Here is a 27,774-nt window from a genome sequence, read left to right on the forward strand (position 1 = left end):
GAGACCTGGTGAACCCGAGCTTGAGACCTCGGGGAGGTTTTCTGATGCTCTTCAGCGCCGTTAACGTGAGCTCAGGGCTTTTGCTGCGCGACGTCCGAGTTGTCTCACCTCACCTACGAGTTAATTTACGCTGAAACGAGTAACTTACTCCGTGGTGAGGATTAGCAGGAGCATCTCAGCGCCAAACCTTCCTGCAGCTCCGAGCCTGCCCAGGAGGACGCCTCCTTCCTTGCCTCACCAGAGTGAGTTTATTTTATTGTCGGCAACAATTTACAAGTGAGTGCGAGTTGCTCGTTAGCCTGACGACTGTTTAAAGAACCCCTGTTTAATTTACAAGGAGCTCGGAGCTGTCGTGCAGCCCCAGCTCTCATAACAGCACGCTCGTGCCTGGGGCACGCTGACCCCGAAGCGGATCATTGGGTTTTCTTCTCTGCCGAGTCGCTCGCTCCCATTTTAATTGAAGTGGGAGTAGAAACGTGCTCTCCATGTTCCGCCGCTCGACTCCTCCGGGCGTTAATCGCGCCACCGGCACCGCAGCTTCTTGGTGTGCAAAATACCTTCCCTTCTGGATAAATGTTGAGGTTGGTATCGGTTGTTTTGGCTGGAAACTCTAGAATTAATATTTACGTGGTTTATAAAGTGCGGTGTCTTCATACGTTCAACTCTGTCGAGAGTCGTCGCTACTGAATTCTCGGTTAACAAAGTAAAAGTTGGCTTTCCTGGCTGCTGCCGCGTGCTAAAGATAGCTTGTGGTCGTGGGTGAGGCGCCAAGGGAGGGGAGGGGGAGAAAGTCCCGCTCCTCTAACGGCTCCGTGTCAGACTTGTTCTGATACCAAACCCACCAGCTGCTCGGACCTTCTACACTTGTGATTTTCAGGTCTTTCAGGGCTGTCTCTGCAGTTCAGAGGAAGGAAATGGCTGGTTCTGGGATCTTCAAGATCCCAGAAAGATGAAGATCCATCTTCTTCTTCAAGAAAGATGTTGAGGTGTTGGAGCGAGTGCAGAGGAGGGAGACCAAGCTGGTGAAGGGTCTGGAGGGTCTGACCTGCGAGGAATGGCTGAGGGAGCTGGGGGGGTTTAGCCTGGAGAAGAGGAGGCTCAGAGGTGACCTTATTGCAGTCTACAACTACCTGAAGGGAGGTTGTAGCGCCGTGGGAGTCGGCCTCTTCTCCCAGGCAACTAGCGCTAGGACAAGAGGACACAGCCTCAAGCTTCTCCAGGGGAGGGTCAGGTTGGCCATGAGGAAGCATTTCTTCTCAGCAAGGGTCATTAGCCATTGGAAGGGGCTGCCCAGGGAGGTGGTGGAGTCACCATCTCTGGAGGGGTTTAAGACAAGCCTGGACATGGCACTTAGTGCCCTGGTCTAGTTGCCATGGTGGTGTCAGGGCCATGGTTGGACTCGATGAGCCCAGAGGGCTCTTCCAACCTCGTTAATTCTGTGATTCTGTGATCTCTTAGACACTGAGTCTCTTGACCAGACAGAAATTTGAATATAAACCCACCTCTGGTGGTTTTTTGACCGGAATCTTTGCCCCTGATTTTCCTTTCACAGCTCTGAGAGTTGGTTTTGTGTCTTAATCTTTGAAAGCAAAGTCTCGATCACGTCGCAGTTGGGTTGTTGCAGACTCAGCCTCGTGCTCTAAGTCCAAACCACGTTTCCGTTACTATATGCAGGGTAAAAATACCCGTTTTGGGGAAAGCACGAGGAGTCGAGATGCTTTCAGACGGCCTGGAAAGACCCCGTGGCCACGGGCTGGCCTAAAGCTCGTCACCGAGGTTGGGTGCCACTGGCGTCAGCACCCTTAAAATACCAACGTGTGCAGGACTTTGGGTGCCCTGAGCTGCTTGGAGGAGACCAAAGCGCGATGTTGGCCATGCGTTGGCTTTGCTTTTTAATTGCGTCGTCTGCTCGTTAATCAGAAATTTTTGAGATAGATTTGTGAGCTCGGCTTTGTGGTTGAGGCTCGCGTGCGTTGAGGATTCGGGTCCGATCGCTTGGCACCCTGAATCGATCTTAGATCAACTTGTGCTGTTTCTGAGCCTTTTGATAGCAACAATATTAAAACAAATTAAAGAATGAGGATGCTTGGAGGGAGGTGGGTGCTGATTTGGGTTGAGGAAGAACAATTTTGGGGACACAAACCCTTCTTGGATACGAAATATTTAATTCTCGAGGTAAAACCTCATCAACCTGCAGCTCCTGACCAGGAAACCTTGCGACTTTTCTTCCATCCCTGGGGCTTAATTGCGTGTCTCTCTTTGTAGCTGGATACTCCACTTCTCCAACTGCTAATTAAAGGATTTGAGGCTAAATTGAGTTTGTTGGAAACCTTTTTTCCAGCCTACGGAGCGCTAACGCGTGCTTGCGGCGTGTAGCTGGTCGGTGACCCGAGTTAAACCTCGTACCTGGCACGCTGAAGCAGTTTATTCTCTATTAAATCGATGTTATTAATTAAAATTATGCTTCTGGTGGACGGGACGGGGTGAAGTTTGTTCTGTTTGTCTCAAGAATGAGAAATTTAGTCTCTGCTTTTGCAAAAACTTGGAGTATCTGTATGTAACTCGCTGGAAAAGCGGGGAAAAATCTGATAGTGGGGCCAGGAGATGTGCAAATTCCAACGGGAATTTACCTGTAGGGTGTAAAGGAAATTAGGGAATACTAAAAGCAGGAGAAATTTAAGCAAAATACTTTCTGAAAATGTATTTTACATGATGTTTGCCCCTTATTTGTGCAAAATTCTTGGCTTCATATATTTTGATGTATTGAACATCTATATTTGCTTCTCGTGGACAAAAATTCCTGTTATTTTCTCTCTAATAACCTACTCCGTTGCCTGTACGACCAAAAATATTGATTTTTGGGGTAGGTTCTGCTGGGTTTAACAACAGTTTTACCTTCACCTCTGCCCCTGGTTGTGGGATGTTGCTCACCCGTGTCCTCCTCCCTTAAATATCAGGAATCCTCCGCTCGGCGAAGCCAAACCAGTTTGCTGAGCAAACAGCGGGGTCAAATTTGTCCTCATTTCCCCTTGGTTTTGTTAAAACAACTGATTTTTCTCTATTTTCTTGCTTTGTAAAATCAGAGCAGCTCTTGCGGAGGGATTAAGGTTTTCCTGCCGTAGAAAATTACGGGGTTTACCCTCCAATAAAAAGGCTGACGGGTTTTTGGGGCCGGCCCTGGGGTTATTGCCTGGAGTGACTGTTTTTTTGGCAGCTGTTCGCTATTGCGCAGCTTGGAGCATCGTAGGACAGAAATCAGAGGCACAATTTGGGCCGTGTTCACTCCTGTTTAGGCTTCATCCGGGCACGGATTTCTTTAAACGCTTAAAAAGTGCTTTGTGCTGGTGTCTGGCGACGCTCTGTGAGCGCAGGAGGAATCAGAGATGAGGGTAAGGAGGAGAAAAACCTCGCCCGGGATCCCAAAACACCGATAACTCTGTATTTTATTTAATTATCCGCTATTTTGTAGCTTTTCCTAGGAAAAGCCTTCTCCTCAGGTTCACCCCACGCAGCAACATCCAACGTACGGACTTTGGAGCATCAAAATAACATCCCTGGGATCGTGTCCGACTCCGTGGCCGCCGTTGGTTTAAATGCTGGTGTGAAAACTCCGAAAACCAGGTGAATCAGGTACCAAAAGTGCTTGGTTTTAATTTCTCTGCACAAACCAGCGTGAGAGCGGCCGTCCTGGACCACGACAGCGATGGGTGTAGTTGAATCCTCCTCGTTTCCTTCTGTGTCTCTTCTCCGTTTGACATTGACGGGGTTTAAGGAGGCAAACGGAGAGAGATAAAGCTGCTTCACGTTGGCGCAAGCTTGTGCCTTTATCGGTGTGGTGGCTGTTTTCATGGTCGTGGAGTAAAAAAAGGAGTAAAAAAAGTGGGATATTGAGCAAAAATGGGTTTATTTTTCCTGAAGTCAACTCTTCTCATTCAATCAGTCTCCAGGACCAAGCCAGCAGTGACCCTACGAACAAACTGTCTTGCACTGAAGCTTTCAAATTTAAATTCCTGGATCAAATTCCTATTTTTAACTTTGTTTGCCCTGTCGGGGAGGGCTCTTGGATCAACAATCCCTCGGGCGCCGCTTCTCACGCGAGTGGTGTGAGTGAAGGAGCGCTGATGTTGAAAGAAATTGTGCTTGGAATATAAACCACGACGATTAAAATTAAAAAAAAAAGGCCACATGGAGAAGTTGGGAAGCATTAATTAATAGAAAAATCTGATTTGGAAGCGTTGGAGCCTCTGGAATGAGGCTCGTTAGGTGGAGGAATTAATTCAGATCTGGAGGGCTGAGATACCCCGGTGCCAGCGCTGAGCGTCGGCAGATAAAGCACGTGGCTATGAGCTGAGGAAACATCTAGAAGAGGTACGTATGGCCGTCTGGAATGGAAATTCAGCTTCCCGCTGGCGTGGGCTCTCGTGGCTCTTGGAATATCACAGGGCGCTTGCCGGAAGAAATCGGTGACCGCCGGACCCCGTGGGGCCTCCTGGAGCCGTTTTCTCTCCTCGCACAAAGGTTTGGACCCAAATTTCGAATATATTTTGTGATGATTACGGCAAATTGAGATGCGGTTTTTTTTTTGGACGTGTATGTTGACTGTTCTCCCTTCTGGGGGGGGTTTCCCCACCCGGTGTTCTGGGAAACAGAGATTTTGATGCTAATTTACAGAATCAGAATCACTGAGGTTGGCAGAGCCCTCTGGGCTCATCGAGTCCAACCATCGCCCTGACACCACCATGGCAACTAGACCAGGGCACTAAGTGCCATGTCCAGTCTTGTCTTAAACCCCTCCAGAGATGGTGACTCCACCACCTCCCTGGGCAGCCCCTTCCAATGGCTAATGACCCTTGCTGAGAAGAAATGCCTGGAAAGGAGCTTTTGGGTGGGAAGGACCTTTAAGACCATCAAGTCCAACCGTTAACCCAACACTGCCAAGGCCACCACTAACCCATGTCCCTCAGCACCACATCTCCACGGCTTTTAGATCCCTCCAGAGATGGTGACTCCACCACTGCCCTGGGCAGCCCCTTCCAGTGTCTGATGACCCTTGCTGAGAAGAAATGCTTCCTGATGTCCAACCTGACCCTCTCCTGGCGCAGCTTGAGGCTGTGTCCTCTTGTCCTAGTGCTTTCAGATTTCAGATGCGCTTTGAAATCCTAGCTCGGCATCTTGGTGGTAGAGCATCTCTTGCGTGTTAGTGGTACCTTGAGGTGAGCAAAATCCAACTGCAGCACGTAGAAAATAATGAATTTTGTGACTGTTTTCAACTGAATTATCTTTTTATCCCGGAGCTGGACGAACCCCACAGAGCGCAGCCTTCGGTTGTTCCGACGGCCTTCGTGGAGATAAGATGTCCCCAGACAAAATAAGTGGGTTTGGCAAGATAAATGCTCTCGGTGTTGATATTTTTTGGCGGGTGCAGATTCGGGTGGCCTTGTGCATGGAGCTGACCTGTCCCACCGAGGTGAGACGTTGAAGCCGGGGATCTCTCTCGGTGGTGGTGACCTCCACTTAGCTGATGATTGTTCAGCCGCTTAAATGGAGAAGAGACGCAAAGTGGAGGGGTAAAAAACGGTCTCCAGGCTGGACGTGATGCACTAGCTGGAAGACAACATCTTTTTGAGGGTCTTCTGCGTCTCTTAGAGCCTTTTTGGTGACACGGTGAGATGTTCAGGACCTTTAAGATCATCGAGTCCAACCCTTAACCCAGCACTGCCAAGGCCACCACTAACCATGTCCCTCAGCACCACATCTACACGGCTTTTAGGTCCCCCCAGGGATGGGGACTCCACCACTGCCCTGGGCAGCCTGTTCCAACGCTTGATGACCCTTTGGATGAAGAAATTGTTCCTGATCTCCAACCTAAACCTCCCCTGGGGCAACTTGAGGCCGTTTCCTCTCGTCCTGTTGCTTGGGAGAAGAGACCGACCCCCACCTCGCTACAACCAACCTCCTCTCAGGTCATTGTAGAGAGCGAGAAGGTCTCCCCTGAGCCTCCTCTTCTCCACACTGACCCACCCCAGCTCCCTCAGCCGCTCCTCACAACTTCTCCAGACCCTTCTCCTCGGGCTCCAGACCCTTCACCACCTCCGTTGCCCTTCTCTGGACTCGCTCCAGCACCTCAAGGTCTTTCTTGTCATGAGGGGCCCAAAACTGACCCCAGGAGTCGAGGTGCGGCCTCCCCAGTGCCGAGTCCAGGGGGACCATCCCTGCGCTAGTCCTGCTGGCCACACCAGTGCTGATCCAAGCCAGGATGCTGGTGGCCTTCTTGGCCACCTGGCCACGCTGCTGGCTTATATTCAGCGGCCATCGACCAACACCCCCAGGTCCTTTTCCCCCGGGCAGCTTTCCAGCCGCTCTTCTCCCAGCCTGGAGCGGTGCGTGGGGTCGTTGTGCCCCAAGGGCAGCACCTGACGCTTGGCCTTGTTGAGCCTTGTACAGTTGGCCTCAGAATCTTCTGAGGTTGACCCAAACCTGAGATGTACAGATGGTCTTGGGGGACCGCGGAGCTTGGAGAGCTCTTGGAGGTGGACACGTCGTTGGGAGAGGACCCAAGGCCTCACCTGCTCTGCAGATCCAACGCAGAGGGAGCAGCGAGCCTCGGCCTTACCTAAATCTGCCTTTTTGCCACCTTATTTATCACCTTGGTGTATCTGCCAAGGGTTTTTTTTGCTTTCCTGCGAGAGTTTGAAGCTCCTCTCCGTGCTGTCTCACCTTCTCCAAGACGATTTTCCTCCTTTAGGGGAACAGAAATGGGACCTCGATGGATTTATAGCAACTAAATCGGCTTAAAATAGGAGCTTCCAGGTGAGGAGAAGCACTTAAATGCTTTTTAGGACCAATATCAGCAGGTTCCTCGTTAGCAAATGTGCTGCTGGATAATTTGGGAGAGTCTTAGGAGGGGCTGAGGGGTGAATTTTAGTGGAAAAATAAAAGAATGCTTAAAACATCCGTCAAATAATTTTGTTTAATAAAGCTGTGAGGCTCTGAGGTTCATCACGTGCTTGTGTTAACATTTCGAGTCTAAAATCTTGTCTCTGGTGGTTCCTGTCCTTGAGCAAACATAAAACTGCCGAGTTTGGGGCATTTTTTTAATATCCAAATGCCTCTTTCCGAAGAGCAGGTGACCGGGGGGTTTGTACGATTCCTCGATTTCACTAATTCAGTATTAAAACACCACGATCTGCTGGAAAAAAAGGGAATTTATAGAAGAATCTGTAATTTAATAGTGATGGAAATTCCAAATGCCAACTTTTTGGGGTTAATATAACTATTTCCAGATACTACATGAATAATTTGCCAGTGTTGCGATGTGTTTTTTCTTGCTCTTACCCTTTTTTTTTTAGGGAAAAATCCTCATTTTCACCGTTTCTGGACTTTTTCTGCCATCCCTTCCACCCTGTACTCCTCACATCTTGACTTAAATTCATGCATTAATCAGCATTGAGACATTTTTCCCCCAAGTTAACGTGATTTTCAACCTGTAAATGGTACCAGCTCTTTCAGATTGATCCCTGTAGGGGGGAAATAGCAAAGATTGGTAACATAAACCTTTTAAATCACTGATTTTTAGGTTTTTTTTGGAGTTACAAACCTTACCAGGAGATCTGGCGTCTTCCCCGCGTGCCGTTCTCAGAGAGTTTAACGGCTGGAACCGTACGGAGGAGAAAGGACTCCCTTAAATGAGTCAGAAAAGTTAAATTATAGATGTTACAAATGGTGTAGAAGACTGAAAATATTGATTTATTGATTTCAGGACTTCGCTGTGGGAGTGTTTTTGTAGGAAACTGGTGAATTCTGCTGTTGAAGAGTCACTCTTGGGAGTTATTCCTTTTTTTTCCCCCTCCAGAGGAGATTTAAAAGCCACTGAATGCGCAGAAGGTAAATTATGTTCTTAAAAAAGTCCCTTCTGCAACTGGGGGGCTGCTGGGTCGGCTCTGGGAAGTGGGTGTTCAAGGAGCTCGTTGAGGCTGGGTGCAGCCTTCGGGAGGTGTTTCAGGCTTTGGTGTCCACCATCCTCCGGGGTGGACTTCGTCAGGAAGCCAAACGGGCAGCAAACTGCGAGTAAAGAGTGAGTACATGCTTGTAACCCTTCACCTCTGCAAAAACAGCACTGAAATATTAATTAAAACTCGGTGGTAATTACTATGGGGTGACAAAGCCCTGAGCAACCTGTTTGTACTTCGGGAGTCAGTCCTCCTGCGAGCAGGAGACCTCCAGACATCTCTTTCAACCTTTAGTATTTCTCGCCCCGGGGAGGAGTAGGTGAGTCTTGGCTTTACCTTCACTTAAATTTTCCACACCCGCTTACTAGGGCTGAGCTTAAAGTTAGTCCGAGCTGTTAAGCCGGTCCTTTGGCCTCTTGGGTTTTGTGTGTGTTACTATGGGCTGAATTCCCTTTGGGGAGGAAAAAAGTCTCGCGTCTCTCGTATCCTTTATGGTCTGTCCTGCCTCTGAAAATGAAATTAAAGGGGTTTTTTGTTAATAATTTAATTAATTTATTGGCTCTAAGATCCGGTGAGCTGGCGCCGGAGGCGTGGTGGGTATTTCGCGGGCGACACCGATGTTAAAAAGGCGTCGGTTGTGGTTGTGGTCATCTTCGTAGAGATCGTCTTGGTGTTTGGAGCTTAAATCTTGTGTTTGGTGCCTTGTTTTTAGCTAATTCCTGTGCAAAGCCGCAGCGTGAGCGTCGCTGTTCTGGTTCTGGGGCTTGCAAATGTGTTTGAGACCTCATGTCGCTGCTAAGCCAGGCTTTGAGGGGCCTAAGCTGGGCAGCAGTCCCAGGCATTGGGTTAAACCCAGGTCTTGGAACTGGCTTGAAGGACTTTTTGGGCTGGAAAGACTTTTTTTGACTAATCTACGGGTTATTTTCTCTTGTTTGGGGAAAAGCTCAACACGAGGGAGCGGCCCTGTGCTTGGTGGAGCTCTCCGAGAGGGGTGTGTTGGGTTGTTTAGCTCCAATTAAATCATTTCTTCTCAGAATATTTAAATTTTGAAGCTGGCCCGTTGACTTGGATCCCTTCACCCACCCCCACCTGCCTCACGCTGCTCTTCACCATCAAGAGTTGCTGGTTTTTCTGCCTCACACGTGTCATTTTCTAGAAATCAAAATCAAAAATCTGGAGAGCAAAGGGGCGAAGGATACAAGTTAACACCGTGTTTTGGCCATAATTCCGAATTAATGTGCGTTTCTTTTCCTTACAGATCTTTCTCTCAATAGTAGCTTTGAAAATGAAGGTCAGAGGGTTCAGCTGGTGAAGAAGAACCGAAAACCTCGAAGGGTCAACTCGAATTTCAGGTAATTCTCCTGAATTTTACCCGTCGGTGCCTGATTTATGGGGGTGTGGCTTGTTTATTTAGCATTTTGCGGTGGTTATGGCTCTTTCAGGGGTGTCAGCGGAGAGAACATGATGTAAAACAGGACTCCAGGAATTAATTACAGCGCTCGTTACCTTCTCGAGTGCTTTGGATTAAGTAAATCTCCTACAAGCTGCAACGAACATGTCCCGGGTTTTGCCGGATTTCCCGATAGGCGTTTGCCGATGCGAGTGGGTAGAACCCACCCTCAGAACTGCACCCTCAGTAAATGTGCAGCTGACCCCAAGCTGGGTGGGAGCGTCGATCTGCTGGAGGGCAGGAAGGGTCTGCAGAGGGGTCTGGCCAGGCTGGATCGATGGGCTGAGGCCGCTGTGTGAGGGTCAGCAAGTGTCGGGTCCTGCCCTTGGGGCACAACGACCCCACACACCGCTCCAGGCTGGGGGAAGAGCGGCTGGAAAGCTGCCCAGGGGAAAAGGACCTGGGGGTGTTGGTCGATGGCCGCTGAATATGAGCCAGCAGCGTGCCCAGGTAGCCAAGAAGGCCACCAGCATCCTGGCTTGGATCAGCACTAGTGTGGCCAGCAGGACTAGCGCAGGGATGGTCCCCCTGGACTCGGCACTGGGGAGGCCGCACCTCGAATGCTGGGGTCAGTTTTGGGCCCCTCATGACAAGAAAGACCTTGAGGTGCTGGAGCGAGTCCAGAGAAGGGCAACAAAGGTGGTGAAGGGTCTGGAGCCTGAGAAGGGTCTGGAGAAGTTGTGAGGAGCAGCTGAGGGAGCTGGGGTGGGTCAGTGTGGAGAAAAGGAGGCTGAGGGGAGACCTTGTGGCTTTGTGACAACCTGAGAGGAGGTTGTAGCGAGGTGGGGGTTGGTCTCTTCTCCCAAGTGACAGGACGAGAGGAAAAGAGAAATTAAAGCAGTGAAAATAAACGAGTAAATGTGATACAAAACCACCTGGAGGAGGGGTTAGAGCCTTCACTTTTAAAATGGAAGGGGAAGAAATTAAACCGATGACAAAACATTTTCCCTTCTTTTTTAAAAAATAAACCACAGCTCCTCGGTTTCCTCTTAACGGCCGGATCTGGGAGAGCTTTTGGGAAGGGAAATGAGTCTGTCACAGCCCTTGAAATGCTGAATATCATGTAGGAGTTTGCCCTAAAGGTGGAAAAAAAATCCCTGGGAAAAATGGAAATGGGGATACCGGTTCCTCGGTTTTCCGTAGGTTTGTCCATAGGCACCTTTGATTCTCTGGAATTACTGATACACGTTAAAAATCATTAATTTTCTGGAGGTGTGGCCTTCATTTTGGATGCTTTGGGATCGATGCTTTGGGTTAATCGCTTTGTTTCATCCACTCCAGTATCTAAAGGCGTTTGTGCCTGAAGCCACGGAAGATCGATGGACGAGCCAAGCGACTTCTGACTCCGCATCGTTTTCTGGGGGCAAAAATTTATGGCGATGTATCCTACAAGGTAACGTGGCCCCTCACAGTGAGTAGAAGGGGATTCCTTTTGCTTGGCCGCCGCTCGTTACGAGCAGGTTTATCACTTGAGAGCTTCTCTTTTGATATGAAGAGGAATCAGCACGGCCCCGAAGCAAAATTCAAGGAATTTGGTAAAAGAGAGAGAGAGTCAAATTGCTTTTAAATCATGTTGGGTTTGAGTTCAGTCTGCCCTGGTGGAGAGCGGGCGGATTCCCTGCTACCATGGAGTCTGTCTGGACTTCAGCAAGGCATTTGACACTGTCTCCCACAGCATCCTCCCAGACAAACTGGCTGCCCGGGGCTTGGCTGGGTGGACTCTTGGATGGGTTAAAAACTGGCCCAGAGAGTGGTGGGGAATGGGGCAAAGTCCAACTGGCGGCCGGTCACTAGCGGTGTCCCCCAGGGCTCAGTTCTGGGGCCGGTGCTGTTCAGTATCTTTATAGATGATCTAGACGTAGGGATGGAGTGCACCCTCAGTAAATGTGCAGCTGACCCCAAGCTGGGTGGGAGTGTCGATCTGCTGGAGGGCAGGAAGGGTCTGCAGAGGGATCTGGCCAGGTTGGATCGATGGGCCAACGGCGTGAGGTTCAACAAGGACAAGGGCCGGGTCTGACACTTGGGCCACATCAACACCCCTCAACGTTGAGGTGTTGGAGCGAGCGCAGAGGAGGGCGACCAAGGTGGGGAAGGGTCTGGAGGGTCTGACCTGCGAGGAGCGGCTGAGGGAGCTGGGGGGGTTTAGCCTGGAGAAGAGGAGGCTCAGAGGGGACCTTAGTGCAGTCTACAACTGCCTGAAGGGAGGTTGGAGCGGACAGTCGGCCTCTTGTCCCAGGCAACCAGCGACAGGACAAGAGGACACAGCCTCAAGCTTGGCCAGGGGAGGGTCAGGTTGGCCATGAGGAAGCATTTCTTCTCAGCAAGGGTCATTAGACACTGGAAGGGGCTGTCCAGGGAGGTGGTGGAGTCACCATCTCTGGAGGGGTTTAAGACAAGACTGGACATGGACATGGTAGATAATCTTTAGGTAGGTAGATAATCTTTAGGTAGATCATCTTTAGCTAAAGATTATCTAAATTATCTACCTACATTATCTACTTAGGTTATCCACTTTTAAGATTATCTACCTAAAGATTATCTAGCTAGATGATCTACCTAAGTTACCTACCTAAAGATAGTCTATCTAGATGATCTACCTAAATTATCTACCTCCATTATCTACCTAAAGATTATCTACCTAAATGATCTACCTAAAGATTATCTACTTAAATTAACTCCCTCAAGTTTCTACCTAAATCATCTACCGAAAGCAGATAGTGTGAATTAAATGTGGGTCTGTCCACTGCATGGTTCAGCTGAAGGTCATCCTGCCAAAGCTCAACGTTCACCTAAAAGACAATCTTTTGGCATGAAATTGGGCTTAGCTGACCCCGTGGTGGTGGGATGGGTGCTCCTGAGGAGCTCACAGGAGATAAAGGTGTCACCCTGTGCTCCCTTAGCTGGAGCTAAAAGTTGGCCAACACCAACTTCTCTTCCTGGTGTTGCTGAACCCCAACCCTGGAGCTGAAGCTGGTACCTGCCGAGAGCGAGCAGGGTTTTGCTCGTTAGAGCCTCGTTTAGAGTTACCGAAGGTTCTTTATGGAGAACATTGGAGTCCTCGTTGACCGGATTAGGCAAGAACAGGGATAAAATGCTCGCTAAGGAGCGGAGAGGCAGCGTGGAAGGCCTTGGGATGTCCTGTGTTACCCCGGGATACGGAATGTTGACATTTGTTGGGACAACCCAACGCTGTCACTAAGCGAGTGGGGCCTGAGCTAGTCTGGCAGAGATCTGGTTTTATTTTGAAGCCACTCCCTTGTCCCCAAAGCCTGGGGTGGAAGTGACCTCTTCTCCCTCCGCCTTGTTTTGCAGGGTGTCCGGTGAGGAATGCAATGGGATCAATAACATGTCGGCAGAGAGCGGCCCTGGAACGAGACTGAGAAATTTGCCGGTGATGGGGGATGGACTAGAAACCACCCAGATGTCTACGACGCAGTCACAGGCTCAACCCCAACAAGGCATTGCTGTAGGCGTTAATCCCCCTCCGCCGGAGACCTCCAACCCCAACAAACCCAAACGACAGACCAACCAGCTGCAGTATCTGCTCAAGGTGGTGCTGAAGACGTTATGGAAGCACCAGTTTGCGTGGCCTTTTCAGCAGCCTGTAGACGCCGTCAAGCTGAACCTCCCCGTAAGTAGAGATCAAAAGACCAGACGATGGTTCTTGGTGGAAGGAGTGAGACCGTTGGGGCCTGGCGCCTGCGTTCACCCTTCTGCTGAAATCATAGAATCCATCTTTAATGGTTGGACTTGATGGTCTTGACGGGTGGACTCGATGGTCTGATGGGTGGGCTCAATGGTCCCAAAGGGTTGTGAAGTGTTGGAACAGGCTGCCCAGAGCAGTGGTGGAGTCCCCATCCCTGGGGGGATCTAAAAGCCGTGGAGATGTGGTGTTGAGGGACATGGTTAGTGGTGGCCTTGGCAGTGTTGGGTTATGGTTGGACTTGATGACATTAAAGGTCCTTCCCCACCCAAACGGTTCCATGATTCTAATGGACATAGAACCCTTCTCCAGCTGCACAAGGGTTGTGTCGCTGCCCGCCTGTGTCCTGCCTGGCCCATCACGGGTGGGAAAGGGAACGGTGCAGCCCTTCCCATTGCCCACTCCCTGCCTTGAGCAGGCCACCCTCCCCCTGAGGAGTTCGAGTAAAACCCAAGGAGCTGCCAGAGATCGAAGCATAATTTAGGGCTCGTTTATTCTAGTCCATCACATCAACGAAGGGTCATTCATTTCCTGTAAGATTTTTAGGAATTATCTGGCACTGTCGCCAACCAAAAACCCAAAATGGGGAAATTTTGATGCCTCTGGGGTTAAATTACTACTCTACCAGAGGTTTGTCCTTGTGTTTCATTAAAAATCCCAATTTAAGAGGCTGAGGAGGCCTAAGTCTGGCAGCTCAGTATCTGCTGGGCTTGGAAGATCTCACCCAGGTGGGTCGGGGGACGAGACAGAGGAATCCCCGACCCTTAAACTCGGCGGATGTTTCAGTTCCCACACTGACATCTCCCTCTTTGCCCTTTGCAGGATTATTATAAGATAATTAAAACGCCGATGGATATGGGAACAATAAAGAAACGCTTGGAGAATAACTACTACTGGAACGCTCAAGAATGTATCCAGGATTTTAACACGATGTTTACAAACTGCTACATCTACAATAAGGTACGAAAAGTGCCCGAATCGACGTTTTTTCCAAGGGAAAACTTGAAATTTGAACCTATAAAATCTGGTAGGGAAAAACCAGGGATGGACGGAGCAATGCGTTGAGTTTCTGTGCCTGACCTTGACCTCCTTGTAGAAGATTCCCCTCTGGACAGTGAGAAACATCCCCCAGAAACGGTTTTATAACCGGTAGTGGAACTGCCTGGGGCGTGGGAATGAATATCCAGACGGATGAGGAGCATCCCCGAGCGTTTCCACGGACGGTGGTGGTGGGACAGCGGCCTGTGTCCACCGAAACCTGGGGGTGACGGTGGAGCTTGGAGGGTTGGAGAAGGCTCTCAGAGGTGGCACCAGGCTGTAATTGAGTACAAGATGCTCGTTTGTTATCTTAAGTAACAAGAGGACAGTGAATAACAAACGAAGGGGTTACGGCCGTCCTCAAAGTCAGCGAGACGTGGTCAGAGCCTCCAGCCTTGGCCTTCCCCGACCACCTCTGCCCTTTCCACCGCTTGGTTCTGTTCCCGTTTGGTTTCTGCTGTTCATTTCTCACAGGTCTTTTCTCTCCGTCCCCGTTGCTTCACCATCACCTTTTTTTCCTCCTCCTCTCAGAAATATTCCACAACATCTTCCTAGTTGGTTCCAAAGAAACAATCATTAGCACTTTTGGTCCTTCAAAACCATGTCCTTGGCCGTTGCCCTTTCTGGGTTGAGCCATCATGATGCAACTGGAACAAGTAAAGGCTCGTAAAGGCTTCAAATTGTTTATATACACCTTAAAGTCTTCTGCAGCGTTCTCCCACCATGGTGTTTCCCCCTGCCAGCTTTCTCCTTGAGCTTCCGTGTCCTCCTTGGTCCCCTCTGGGCTGGAAGGCAGAAAAAAAAATCATCTAAGCTAAAGAAACATCTCTATGGAACCTCCAAACCGTGGGCAGGGCAGGTTTGTGCACGCCGTCCGATGGGTGAGCGTGGTTTTAAGCGGCCTCGTGGCGACGGCAGAGCCGGAGCTGCCTTCTCTTGGCGTCGCCGTGTCGTGACAGCGATGGCCGTTGGTTTATTGTCTTCGCATCGATCCCGACTCACGTTCTGGTGCTGCCTGCCCTTCCCTCTGTGCCAGGTTTTATTGTCCATGAATGACTTCAAAGCCTCGTATCTCTCGGCTCTCCTCACCTGCGGTGCTGCAGGGCGCCTCTGGGTAGAAGATCTCATCCTCTCGGTGTCCTCCCTTCTGCTCTCCTTGACCTTCGCAAACACGGGCGTCTCCCCCAGGATCTGTGAGCCCTGCTTAGTGCCCTCCTCTCCTTCAGCAACAACTAAAGGATCCCAATAATCAACTTCATTAAAAATCTTCTTTTTGGGGGAGGGAATCTCCTTGCCAAGCCCGTGCCGAGCTCTTTATCCCCTACCCCGATGCTCTACAGAGAGATCTCCTCCACGAGACCCACCATCAGGGGGTGTCTCACACGGTGGAAAGCACTGACTGGCATCAGTCCAGCTCTTCCCTTCTTTCCCTCGGTTTTCCCTCCTCCCTTCATTCGGAAAAGAGCCTTTGCCGCACGCAGGGAACATCTTATGTGGGTTTATCCTCTGATGTATCTCCTTGGTGATGGCCCTGCCCAGCATCTGGTTTTACCTATAAAATATAAGACCTTTAGGGCGAGGATTTAACCGTGTATTCGGTGCTTGCGACGGCATCCCGTGCGCTTTTCCTCTGTCCCATCATGGAAATAACAGCGCTGAGGAGGGTGAAAATACAGAATCCCAGAATCAATGAGGTTGGAAGAGCCCTCTGGGATCATCGAGTCCAACCGTTGCCCTGACACCACCATGGCAACTAGACCAGGGCACTGAGTGCCGTGTCCAGTCTTTTCTTAAACCCCCCAGAGATGATGACTCCACCACCTCCCTGGGCAGCCCCTTCCAATATCTAATGACCCTTGCTGAAAAGAAATTATTCTGATGTCCAACCTGACCCTCCCCTGGCCAAGCTTGAGGCTGTGTCCTCTTGTCCTAGCGCTGGTTGCCTGGGAGAAGAGGCTGACTGTCCGCTCCAGCCTCCCTTCAGGTAGTTGTAGACTGCACTAAGGTCCCCTCTGAGCCTCCTCTTCTCCAGGCTAAACCCCCCCAGCTCCCTCAGCCGCTCCTCGCAGGTCAGACCCTCCAGACCCTTCCCCACCTTGGTCGCCCTCCTCTGCACTCGCTCCAGCGCCTCAACATCTTCCTTGAAGTGCGGGACCCACAACTGGACACAGGATTCAAGGTGCGGCCTCACCAGTGCCAAGCACAGAGGGACAATCCCTTCCCTAGACCAGCTGGCCACACTAGTCCTCATAGAGGCCAGGATGCCTTTGGACTTCTTGGCCACCTGGGCACACTGCTGGCTCGTGTTTAGCCGGCTGTCGATCAGCACCCCCAGGGCTCTTTCCGCCAGGCCGCTTTCTCACCACTCTTCCCCAGCCCGTAGCGCTGCGAGGGGTTGGTGTGGCCCAAGTGTCAGACCTGGCCCTTGTTCTTGTTGAACCTCATGCTGTTGGTCTCGGCCCATCAATCCAACCTGGCCAGACCCCTCTGCAGACCCTTCCTGCCCTCCAGCAGATCGACACTCCCACCCAGCTTGGGGTCAGCTGCACATTTGCTGAGGGTGCACTCCATCCCTACGTCTAGAATACAAAATCCTCTCTCTGGAAGCATTTCCATCAAGAAATTTTATAGATATATTGATATAAAGGCATATATTTCCGTATAAGTCTTGCCTAATTTATGGTATGTGTTTTTCCTCCAGCCAGGGGATGACATAGTCTTAATGGCAGAAGCTCTGGAAAAGCTTTTCCTGCAAAAAATCTCCGAAATGACCCAGGAGGAAACGGAAATCGTTATAGCCCAGACGAAGGGGAGAGGACGCGCGAGGAAGGAAGCAGGTATGAGGCTTATTCGTACCACGTTCGAGCTGTTCTCAGTTTCATGCAGCGACTTGACTGCAAGCCCTGGTCCCGGTTTCATCCTACGGAAATGGGGTTGGTTAATTGGGGTGTTAATTAAACCTTCCACAGGGTCGCTGTGGTCGTCGGTGTTCTCGGTGCCTCACTTGATTGTGTCAAGAATCTAAAATTGAGTCTAAAATTGGATGGGAAGGAGGACGGCTGCCTCGTGCTCTTGCTTAGCTAAAAGGCAGGACTAAGTGAAGTCTTAAAATCCCTCGTCTGTGGCTTCTGGGCGTTGTTTTTGGCAGGGGGGAGTGTTGGGGACAGACTTTGCAGTAAATAAGGTGCTGCCGAGGCACGTGTCGTGCTGGTGCTGGTGGAACGTTGTCGTTCCTGGCTTTTCATGGAATCACAGAGTCGCAGACTGGTCAGAGTTGGAAGGGGCCTCTGGAGATCATCGAGCCCAACCCCGGCCAAAGCAGGGTCACCCAGAGCACGTCGCACAGGGTCGTGTCCAGGCGGGTTTCAATATCTCCAGAGAAGGAGACTCCCCCCCTCCCTGGGCAGCCTGTGCCAGGGCTCTGGCAACCTCAAAGTCAAGAAGTTCCTCCTCATATTCAGATGGAACTTCCCGTGTCTCAGTTTGTGTCCGTTGCCCCTTGTCCTGGCGCTGGGCACCACTGAGAAGAGTCTGGCCTCATCCCCGTGACACCCCCCCGAGGTATTTGTGACCGTTGACAAGATCCCCCCTCAGTCTGCTCTTCTCCAGCTGAACAGCCCCAGCTCCCTCAGCCTCTCCTCGCAGCAGAGATGCTCCAGCCCTCTGACCATCTCTGTACCCCTCTGCTGGACTCTCTCTAGTAGCTCCTTGTCTTTCTTGAACTGGGGGGCCCAGAACTGCCCACAGTTACTCCAGGTGTGGCCTCACCAAGGCGGTGTAGAGGGGGAGGAGAACCTCCCTTGACATGCTGCCCACACTCTTCCTCACGCACCCCAGGACACCATTGGCCTTCCTGGCCAATCTTGGTTCACATTGTTGGCTCATGGGGAACTTGGTGTCCACCACAACTCCCAGGTCCTTCTCCGCAGAGCTGCTTTCCAGCAGGTCAACCCCCAGCCCATACTGGTGTGTGGGGTTATTCCCCCCGAGGTGGGGGAATAATCCTCGTGAAGGCAAACGTAGCTGATGTTTGTCCCCGCCTCGTTGCTCAAGAAGGAGAACTGCGAGATATTAATTATCTAATGAAGAATGTTCTTTAAATGGTGTTATTACAGAGCATTAATTGTTTTTCCCATTAAAACAATAAAATTGGAAGAGAGAAGCAACCCTTCCTTTCTGTTCTCTCGACAGTGTCATCCAAACCAGGATCATCCACGGTACCGAACGCCACCCAAGCGTCGTCCCCGGCGCAGACGCCGGCGCCGCAGCAGAACCTCCCGTCTGCGCAGACGACTCATTCCTTCCCTTCCGTCACCCCCGACCTCATCGTTCAGGCCCCGGTAATGACGATGGTGCCTCCTCAACCTCCCGCGCCGCCTCCGCCTGCTCCCCAGGCCCCCGCGCCGCCAGCCCCGGCTCCCCAGCCCATCCAGCCTCATCCTCCCGTTATCCCGACACCCGCCCAGCCCGTGAAGGTGAGTGGTTCCTTAATTATCTTAACGTGACTGCTGAAATTGTCCTCACAGCGTAGAAACACAGTGGTCGGTCACAGAACCCCAGAATCAGTGAGGTTGGAAGAGCCCTCTGGGCTCATCGAGTCCAACCATTGCCCTGACACCACCATGGCAACTTAGACCGTGGCACTAAGTGCCATGTCCAGTCTTGTCTTAAACCCCCCCAGAGATGGTGACTCCACCACCTCCCTGGGCAGCCCCTTCCAGTGTCTAATGACCTTTTCTGAAAAGAAATGCTTGGAAAGGAGCTTTTGGTTGGGAACCTTTAAGGTTGGGACCTTTGGTTGGGACCTTTAAGACCATCAAGTCCAACCGTTAACCCAACACTGCCAAGGCCACCACTAACCATGTCCCTCAGCACCACATCTCCACGGCTTTTAGATCCCTCCAGAGACGGTGACTCCACCACTGCCCTGGGCAGCCCCTTCCAGTGTCTAATGACCCTTGCTGAGAAGAAATGCTTCCTGATGTCCAACCTGACCCTCCCCTGGCGAAGCTAAAAGCAGGTCAAGCGGGTCGCCCTTAGCTTTGCCGCTGGAGTCGCGTTTTAGGGCGAACGGCCACAGTTTGGTCCAAAAATTCATGTTTTGAGGAACACGAAGAGCTTACGGTGACCAGTTAAACACCAGTTAAAGTTAGAGGTGATGAATTCCACCCTGGAAACCCCGTTCATCCTCTTAAAACCTTCCTTCCTTGAGCTTTGTGTGACTCAGGAAGACAATCTTGACTTGCTGAAGTGACTCGTGCCCTTGACCTTTAGTGGTATGATGGAGATAACCCATATATTTTTCTCTAGAGCTTGGTACAGGTCAACAATACCTGAATATTTTTAGAAGGGCTTCCAGTGTCCTTCTTGGAGCGTTGCCGTGAGTCTTGAGTCATAGCAATGGTGAATCCGAGTCAAATGCTACAAGAAACACAACTCAATTGAAGCCAAAAACATGATGCTGAAAATAATATTGTTTTATTTGCTCGGTTCTAGACAAAAAAAGGAGTGAAGAGGAAAGCAGACACCACGACACCAACGACCATCGACCCAATTCACGACTCATCATCGCTGCCCGCCGAACCCAAACCTACCAAAGTGGGTCCGCGCCGGGAAAGCAGCCGCCCGGTGAAACCTCCAAAGAAGGACGTACCCGACTCTCAACAACACGTAGTAGAAAAGAGTAGTAAAATATCCGAGCAGTTAAAATACTGCAGCGGGATCATCAAGGAGATGTTCGCCAAGAAACACGCTGCCTACGCCTGGCCCTTCTACAAACCCGTGGATGTGGAAGCGCTGGGACTGCACGATTATTGCGATATCATTAAACATCCCATGGATCTGAGCACGATCAAAGTAAGCTCAGGTTTTTAGGAGGGGGAAGCGGGGGTCTGAGCAGAAAAAATATCATTTTCTCCCCGTGTGCTTACACAAGGCGTCTTCAGGCATCTGCCAGATATTTTTGGGCCGTGGGTTTCTGGTACATTCCGTCTCTCCCCTTCTCTTCTTGCTGTTAGAGGCTCTTCGGAAACGCTCGCATGGGGTTTTTTATAGAAAATTTCCGTTCCTGTAGAACTCTCCGCTTTGTTTTTTAGCCCAGGAGGTGGCCTCAGAGAGCATAAATCCCAAGAATAAGAAGATTTAATTTAAACCAACCCCATTTTCGATTCTTTTTAACATACAGGCCCGTCTTTCTGCAGTTGTCTGTCTAAATCCAACTTCTCTTAAGCGCAGGTAGTTCCCTTCAGTTGAAAATTGCTTCCTTTTAAGGAGCAACTGCAAATTCATTCACGTTTCCCCTTGAAACGTTAATTAATCATTGGAGTTGTTTAATTTTAACAGGCGACTGTGAAGTCACCTGTGTTTCTCCTTTTAAATGTTAATTCATGATTTACAAGTCTCTGGGAAACCTTAATTCCTTATTTAGAAGTGTTTTAACTTCGTAGTATCAAACTTAATTCAGAACTTAAAGGCTTTTAACTTTTTAGTATCAAACTTAATTCATGATTTAGAAGTCTTCGACTTCTTCATTATCAAACCTTAATTAATGATTTAGAAGTCTCTAACTTTTTAGCTAAGCGATGAGCTCCCATGCAGGCAGTTTAAGCTGGGCTTTAACTCCTGCTTCACCCAGTTTGGGTCCGCGTTGTAAAACCAGAGGAGTGAGGTTTTCCTCAGCCCGCTCCTTGCCGAGGTTACACCAGGGCTGAAGCCAACGAGGATCGCGGCTCTTCCTTCGTCACGGTGTTTTGGATCTGTAGGATCTCGGTGGGCCAAACCCTTGGAGATGCCAAATTAAATTCTTGGCTTTGGCTTTCTCCTTTCTCCTCTGGACTGGCCGGCGATGAGCGTTAGGTCTTGCACGTCTGTAGTTGCCTGTACATCTCGCTACCCAACTGTCTGGCAGGGTTGCGTCTCTGAGGTCACCCTTGGCAGATGTTGCCAAGACAGCTGTTGAGCGTTCTCCATCTTCCAGTTGTCCAACTCAACCCTGCTTTCCCAGAGAAGGAAGTGTGAAGCTTCTCTTGGCTCAGCTGGTGTTGCCGCAGCTGGATGCAGCCTTCGCAGGGGGATGAGGGGTCATCTCAAGGCTTTCTCCACTGGCATCACTCCACTAGGCTCCACGTAGGCTTGGGACAGGAGCAGGTCTGTGTCCTGCTGAGGTGGAGGTGTCCAAGCTCTAGAGACACCAGCATGGTTCCTGGAGGAAAGGTGGATGATGGAAAGCAGGTGAGATGGTTGAATCCTGTCCCCTGCGTCAACAAAGCCCGTCGTCGTCTTCCATCGTTGGGTGGAAGGACCGTCCTGGTGTCCTCTGTCCCTCTCAATGCCGTTAAACCAACTCTTGAGATCCTCCTAAGGGAACGATGTGAGCAAAGCTCACCAGATTATTCTGCTAACACATGATCTTGGGCGCACATGGAGGTTCAGCCCTTCTTGGTCAAGGTCAAGGAGAGACAGGGTTCATACTCCTCGTTTTCAACACCACTCTTCAACGCAGCATCCCCACTTGGTTCTTCATTCGAACCATGGAGCTGCTGTCAACCACGTAGACAGTGAGAAGGTGGCTTGGAGAGCACGTAGTCCTGAGCATCACTGAGGATGCCTGTAGTCAGCTCTTAATTTTCTATAAACCAGCCACAATCCTTTGTTAGACCAAAATTAGTCGTTTTGACCAAAATTAGTTGTTCCAACGTAGGGAGAAAACGGGTGTGCGAAATCCATGGGTCCCGCGGAGCTTCGATCGTCTCGATCGATCGATTTGATGTGTTTGCACTATTAATAGAGAGTTTTGTTGGGTTTTTTTCCCTCTTCTCACCTTTCTAGTCCAAACTGGAGAACCGGGAATACCGAGACGCTCAGGAATTCGCGGCGGACGTACGATTGATGTTCTCCAACTGCTATAAGTACAACCCCGCCGACCACGAGGTGGTGGCCATGGCACGGAAACTGCAGGTAAGTGACAGTACTTGCTTGATTGTGCTTTTTTTGATGACCTCTTCCGTCGTTCTTACGGTGGAGTTTTCTGCTCTCTGCTCGTTCCTGATGAGTTTGTAATTAGTGAATGAGCTGCTAAAGCAGCCCCACGTCTTGAGTGAAGCCCACGCTCCACAAAACCACCTCGATTCCCTCGTTTCTCGGTAATTACGTGCTGCTGCGCCGGCTCACCTGGCTGAAATGGAAGGAGGAGTGGATCTGGGAGAGACCGAGCTCCAGCAGGCGCAGAGAATCCCAGAATCAATGAGGTTGGAAGAGCCCTCTGGGCTCAACGAGTCCAACCATTGCCCTGACACCACCATGGCAACTAGCCCAGAGCACTAAGTGCTATGTCCAGTCTTGTCTTCAACCCCTCCAGAGATGGTGACTCCACCACCTCCCTGGGCAGCCCCTTCCAATGTCTAATGACCCTTGCTGAGAAGAAATGCTTCCTCATGGCCAACCTGACCCTCCCCTGGCGAAGCTTGAGGCTGTGTCCTCTTGTCCTGTTGCTGGTTGCCTGGGAGAAGAGGCCGACTGTCCGCTCCAGCCTCCCTTCAGGTAGTTGTAGACTGCACTAAGGTCACCTCTGAGCCTCCTCTTCTCCAGGCTAAACCCCCCCAGCTCCCTCAGCCGCTCCTCGCAGGTCAGACCCTCCAGACCCTTCCCCAGCTTGGTCGCCCTCCTCTGCACTCGCTCCAACACCTCAACATCTCTCTTGAAGTGCGTGGGCTTGTGGTGGCCCAAGTGTCAGACCCGGCCCTTGTTCTTGTTGAACCTCACGCCGTTGATCTCGACCCATCGATCCAACCTGGCCAGATCCCTCCGTAGGACCTTCCTCCATTCCTGGGTGGATTCCTAAGGATCCTTCGGACACCGAGAGCGTCTCATCACCTGGATCCTTCCAAATTGACAGATTGCTTTTTAATTTCACACAAAGTAACTTTAAATGAGCTTTCCTGTTAATTAGAAGACTAGATCAGTGTACAAAAAAGCGAGGAAGGTTTTATTTCTGACCCTAGAGAATTTAAAAATGGAATATATACGGTGGTGTAGCGTTGCCTGCTGGTAATAATCGAGGACTGGACTTTCTGGTTCATGGAGAACACTAATTAGATTATAAACACTCATTAAGTGTAGTGAATCAGTGACAAGTTTATGTCCCACAAGCGATGCCATTGCTGGAGGAGCTGGGAAGTCTCTTTTCCTCCAGCATTTTCTTCTCCTTCTCCTGCAATTTGAGCCTGAGCACGTGAACGAAGCCGAGGGCATTTCTGCCAGCAGATGGAAGCAGCAAAGCAACGTCTACAGTGCCTGGAAAAGCCATGGCTGCTGCAAAAAACCCTCGGAATAAAGGCACGAGGAGGCTGAGGATGGAGAAATGCCGTCCAGCAGCGCTTCGTCTCCTCACGTTTAAGAAAGAGGGTGGAAAAATAACGTCTGTCGAGGTAGAGGAGAACCCAACAGGTCCTTCAGATCATGAGGATGAGCCGGAACTAGAAGAGCTGGAAGCCTTCGAGAAGGAAAACGTCGCTCCTGCGCTGGAGAGGATGAGTTAAATCAACGTGATTTGATGTCATGGGGTGTTTGATTTGCTGAAGGGTTTTTGGCAAAGTCTGAATCTATACGAACGCGCATTTATAGTCCGTTGGGTTTTAGAAAGAAGCTGCAGAGCTGTTCTGGTGGGTTTGGGGTCAAAGCGGCTGCACCCGGGACGTGGAGAGTAAGAAAAATAAATAGGAATTAGAGGCTGAAAGTCAAACTTTTGGGTAGGAGGAGAAATGATCTTTTGTTACGACTCTGTGTTGAAGAGGTGGCCGCCGACGCTTGTGCTGTCTTTGGGTTCTCCTTCCCACCATCACTTGAGTCTTCTGGGAGTCGCTACGCTCAGAAGTAAATGCCTGACTTCAAAACACCTCAAAGCAGGTGAATCGAGCCTGTTTTGGGGTCTCGCCTTCTAGGAGATGCAAAAAAATGGCATGTTTTGTTTGCGAGTGCTTCACCCTTCGCAAGGTGGCACCTTGGGGGAAGAAAATGTCTTTTTGGATGGAAGTGGCACTCATTCCTCTTCTGGGAAACTAAAAAAACACATCAAAAACCTTCAAACGATGTCAGCAGGCACTGAGAAATAAAACTAGGCTCTAAACACAACCAGGGTGTCCCACCTTACCTGCCTTGTCTTGGGTTTAAGTGAAAACGGATTTTCCTCGCAGGCTTTAGGAGAAAAAAAGGACTTTCCCGTCGTTGGGATGACGGGAATTAAACCAGCTTCGCACCCATCGCTCTGGAGGGTAACGGGAAATGTCCTTGTGCAAGTGTTTGGGTAGAATCGAGGTGGTTTTCACGGGATGTGGGTTGGGAAAATCCAGGCGGGCTGACGAGAAGTGGAGTTGCAAGCACGAATCCATTGCAGAAGAACCTGTAGAAGATCTCAAGAACCTGTAGAAGATCTCAAGAACCTGGACAATGCGACTTTTAAATGAGTCCTGTCCTTCTTGCCGGTAAATTTTCCCCCCAAAACAATCTTGGAGATGGTTAAAATTCCAAGTGGACTTGAAGCTTTCAGGAAATTATCTTGTCTGCGACACACGGTGTGGTGATTCGTTGGGTAGAGACCACGAGTCTGTAGGGAACAGCCTGGAGATCACAACCACACTTGTAGTATCCGACTCTCAAACCTTACGTTGTTTTTCCTTCTCTTTTCAGGACGTGTTTGAGATGCGCTTCGCCAAGATGCCGGATGAACCGGAGGAACCTGTGATTCCAGCTTCTTCTCCCGTGGTGGTGCCACCTCCCACCAAGGTGGTTCCCCCTTCATCTAGTGACAGCAGCAGTGACAGCTCTTCCGACAGCGACAGCTCGTCGGATGATTCCGAGGAAGAGCGAGCTCAGCGGTTAGCGGAGCTCCAGGAACAGGTACCGCCTCCGTCGTGATGGGTTAGGGGTGTCCAACGTGTCCCTTCTTCTTGAACTTGGGGGCTTCGGGGTCTTTCTGAAGGCACAGTAGTGACCATCAGCTGCAAAGCGCCCCAAAATTGTTAAAAGTGAAGCACGGAGGATGTGGAGCTTTTCAGGATGATCCTTCTGGTTCCTGTTAGGACATGCAGGATGGTCCCCAACCGCAGGGGTTTGCTGCCTGCACCTGGGTGGTGGCTTCTGAGCAGGCAGGACACTCCTGAGCAGGCAGAGAATCATGGAATCGTTTGGATTGGGAAGGACCTTTAAGATCATCGAGTCCAACCATAACCCAGCACTGCCCAGCCCACCACTAACCCATGTCCCTCAGCACCACATCTCCACGGCTTTTAGGTCCCCCCAGGGATGGGGACTCCACCACTGCCCTGGGCAGCCTGTGCCAGTGCTTGACAACCCTTTGGGGGAAGAAATTGTCCCTGATCTCCAACCTAAACCTCCCCTGGGGCAACTGGAGGCCGTTTCCTCTCATACTTGGGAGAAGAGACCGACCTCACTACAACCTCTCAGGTCATTGTAGAGAGCGAGAAGGTCTCCCCTGAGCGTCCTTTTCTCCATACTGACCCACCCCAGCTCCCTCAGCTGCTCCTCACAACTTCTCCAGACCCTTCTCCTCGGGCTCCAGACCCTTCACCACCCTCGTTGCCCTCTCTGGACTCGCTCCAGCACCTCAAGGTCTTTCTTGTCATGAGGGGCCCAAAACTGCACCCAGGATTCGAGGTGCGGCCTCCCCAGTGCCGAGTCCAGGGGGACGATCCCTGCCCTAGTCCTGCTGGCCACACCAGTGCTGATCCAAGCCAGGATGCTGGTGGCCTTCTTGGCCACCTGAGCACGCCGCTGGCTTATATTCAGCGGCCATCAACCAACACGCCCAGGTCCTTTTCCCCCGGGCAGCTTTCCAGCTGAGCTGGATGGTCCTGAGCAGGCAGAGGACACTCCAGGACAGCCTGAACTCATGGGCTGGAGCGAGGATTTCCCTGGTGTGAGGAAAGCCTGTGAGATAACGAGTGATGCTCCAATCCCTTGCCTTATCTCCCGCATCTTCCCCATTCATGGCATCGTTAGCGCCAGTAATTAAAGCGTCCCTAGTGCTGACGAAGGGAGCCTTAGCAGGGAGAAATACCCATGAAGAGGTCTCCATCCTCTTGCAGCCGTCGACACTTTGATATACAGAAATCAGGGTGGAAGAACTGACTTAATTTAATTAATAAGAAAACGTTAGTAGAGGAAAAGAAATTAATTATTAGGGAAAAAAATATTAGGGTGAAAGTATCTTGATTTTTTTTGTCTGTGTCTCTCAGCTCAAAGCCGTGCACGAGCAGCTCGCAGCCTTGTCCCAGCCGCAGCAGAACAAACCAAAGAAAAAAGAGAAAGACAAGAAGGAGAAGAAGAAAGAGAAGCACAAAAAGAAGGAAGAGCTGGAAGACGCCAAGAAAAGCAAAGCCAAGGAACCGCCGCCCAAGAAGACCAAGAAGAGCAACAGCACCACCAGTACCTCCAGGTCGGCCCCGTCCCTCTTCCATCACCTGCCCTTTTACCGCTATTTATCTCTTTTTTTAATCCTTTTTTGCTAATTAGCGATACGGAAGATTCTTGATGAGGAACGCGGCAAAGCCGAGGCGTTGGCTCAAGGTCAAGGCTCCACCCATGAGTTCAGTGTCGTTTTTCAGGGCTGATGCTGCTGGGAATGTGCCGAGTACGGGAGAAAGTGGGGAAAAAAATCACTCTGTTGCATCTCAAACCCTCGAATCCTCTTAAATTTTCCTCCATCTCCCTTTTTTGCAAGCTGTACGGTTTAAATTTAAGAGATAAGCTGCCGAGAGCCCAGTCTCTGCTGCTTAACAGCTGCTGGCTCGAAGAGGAGGCGAGATCTCGGTGTTAAACCTGAGGTGAAAAGGGGTCGTTGGGCACGTTTAAGGAGATGAAATTAAGAAAGAAGGAAATAACACAGGAGAAAAAAATAAGCAAGAACTTGGAGCTTGGCTCTGTCACGCGTTTAGTGTGACTAAACCCCAACGGACACGGCAAGAGGTTGAGGGAAACGGACCGTCCGTGGTGGCGTTAACCTCAGCCTTGACTAATTCTGGGGTGATTTTCTACCCAAACTTAATTCCTTAACTGCGTTGGTACTAAATCCGCTGCGAACGGTGGGATAAAGATCTCCCACCCTCCCTCCCGCCGGGTTTGGGGAGTAGGTAACCCCAACGGTGATGTCAAGGAGTCCCCGGAGTTGGGATTTTTTTCCCTTCTTACTAATGCTGGGTTTAACTTCTCCGTCCGGTCTGTCCCGCTCTGGAACAGCCCAACCTCGTGCCTTTCCTGGCAAGAAACGGGCAGCAGCAGTTGAGCCTTGGTCTGGCCAAGTGTGGACGGAAGGAATTGTGCTCCGGAGCCACTCCGGCTGCTCTGAACGATCTCCTGGAGCCGTGTTGGGACGGCTAGCTCGGCTTTGGGTGGCTAAGAGCAGGTTGAGCTCGGCTTTGGGTGGCTAAGAGCAGGTTGAGCTCGGCTTTGGGTGGCTAAGAGCAGGTTGAGCTCAGCCTTGGGTGTTTGACAGCAGATTGAGCTCGGCTTTGGGTGTCCAACGTCAGGTTGAGCTCAGCCTTCTTGTCTAACAGTGAGTTGAGCTCAACCTTGGGTCTATTAACAGCAGGTTGAGCTCAACCTTGGGTGTCTTAACAGCA

The 27,774-nt window shown here is 50.6% G+C and overlaps 1 protein-coding gene across 6 annotated transcripts in view; it reads left to right on the forward strand.

Moving 5' to 3' along the window:
- The window catches only part of BRD4 (bromodomain containing 4), a 64,166-nt gene that overhangs the window by 12,596 nt on the left and 23,796 nt on the right, over positions 1 to 27,774 (forward strand). For 4 of the 6 annotated variants that reach the window (XR_011049966.1, XM_068421751.1, XM_068421750.1 and 1 more), the window contains exons 2-11: positions 9,208 to 9,301; positions 10,681 to 10,792; positions 12,712 to 13,030; positions 13,925 to 14,062; positions 16,842 to 16,977; positions 18,332 to 18,615; positions 19,637 to 19,996; positions 21,968 to 22,096; positions 24,824 to 25,033; positions 26,392 to 26,591. Coding sequence is in view for 5 of the 6 variants with exons in the window: in XM_068421751.1 (XP_068277852.1) it covers positions 10,773 to 10,792; positions 12,712 to 13,030; positions 13,925 to 14,062; positions 16,842 to 16,977; positions 18,332 to 18,615; positions 19,637 to 19,996; positions 21,968 to 22,096; positions 24,824 to 25,033; positions 26,392 to 26,591 (1,796 nt within the window). In the remaining variant the exon portion in view is untranslated. Of the gene's footprint in view, positions 1 to 7,759; positions 7,885 to 9,207; positions 9,302 to 10,680; positions 10,793 to 12,711; positions 13,031 to 13,924; positions 14,063 to 16,841; positions 16,978 to 18,331; positions 18,616 to 19,636; positions 19,997 to 21,967; positions 22,097 to 24,823; positions 25,034 to 26,391; positions 26,592 to 27,774 lie in introns of all 6 variants that reach the window. The other 2 variants (XM_068421753.1, XM_068421752.1) reach the window with 1 other exon arrangement.

This window comes from Nyctibius grandis, chromosome 35, assembly GCF_013368605.1.
Source record: "Nyctibius grandis isolate bNycGra1 chromosome 35, bNycGra1.pri, whole genome shotgun sequence".
Lineage (NCBI taxonomy): Eukaryota > Metazoa > Chordata > Aves > Nyctibiiformes > Nyctibiidae > Nyctibius > Nyctibius grandis.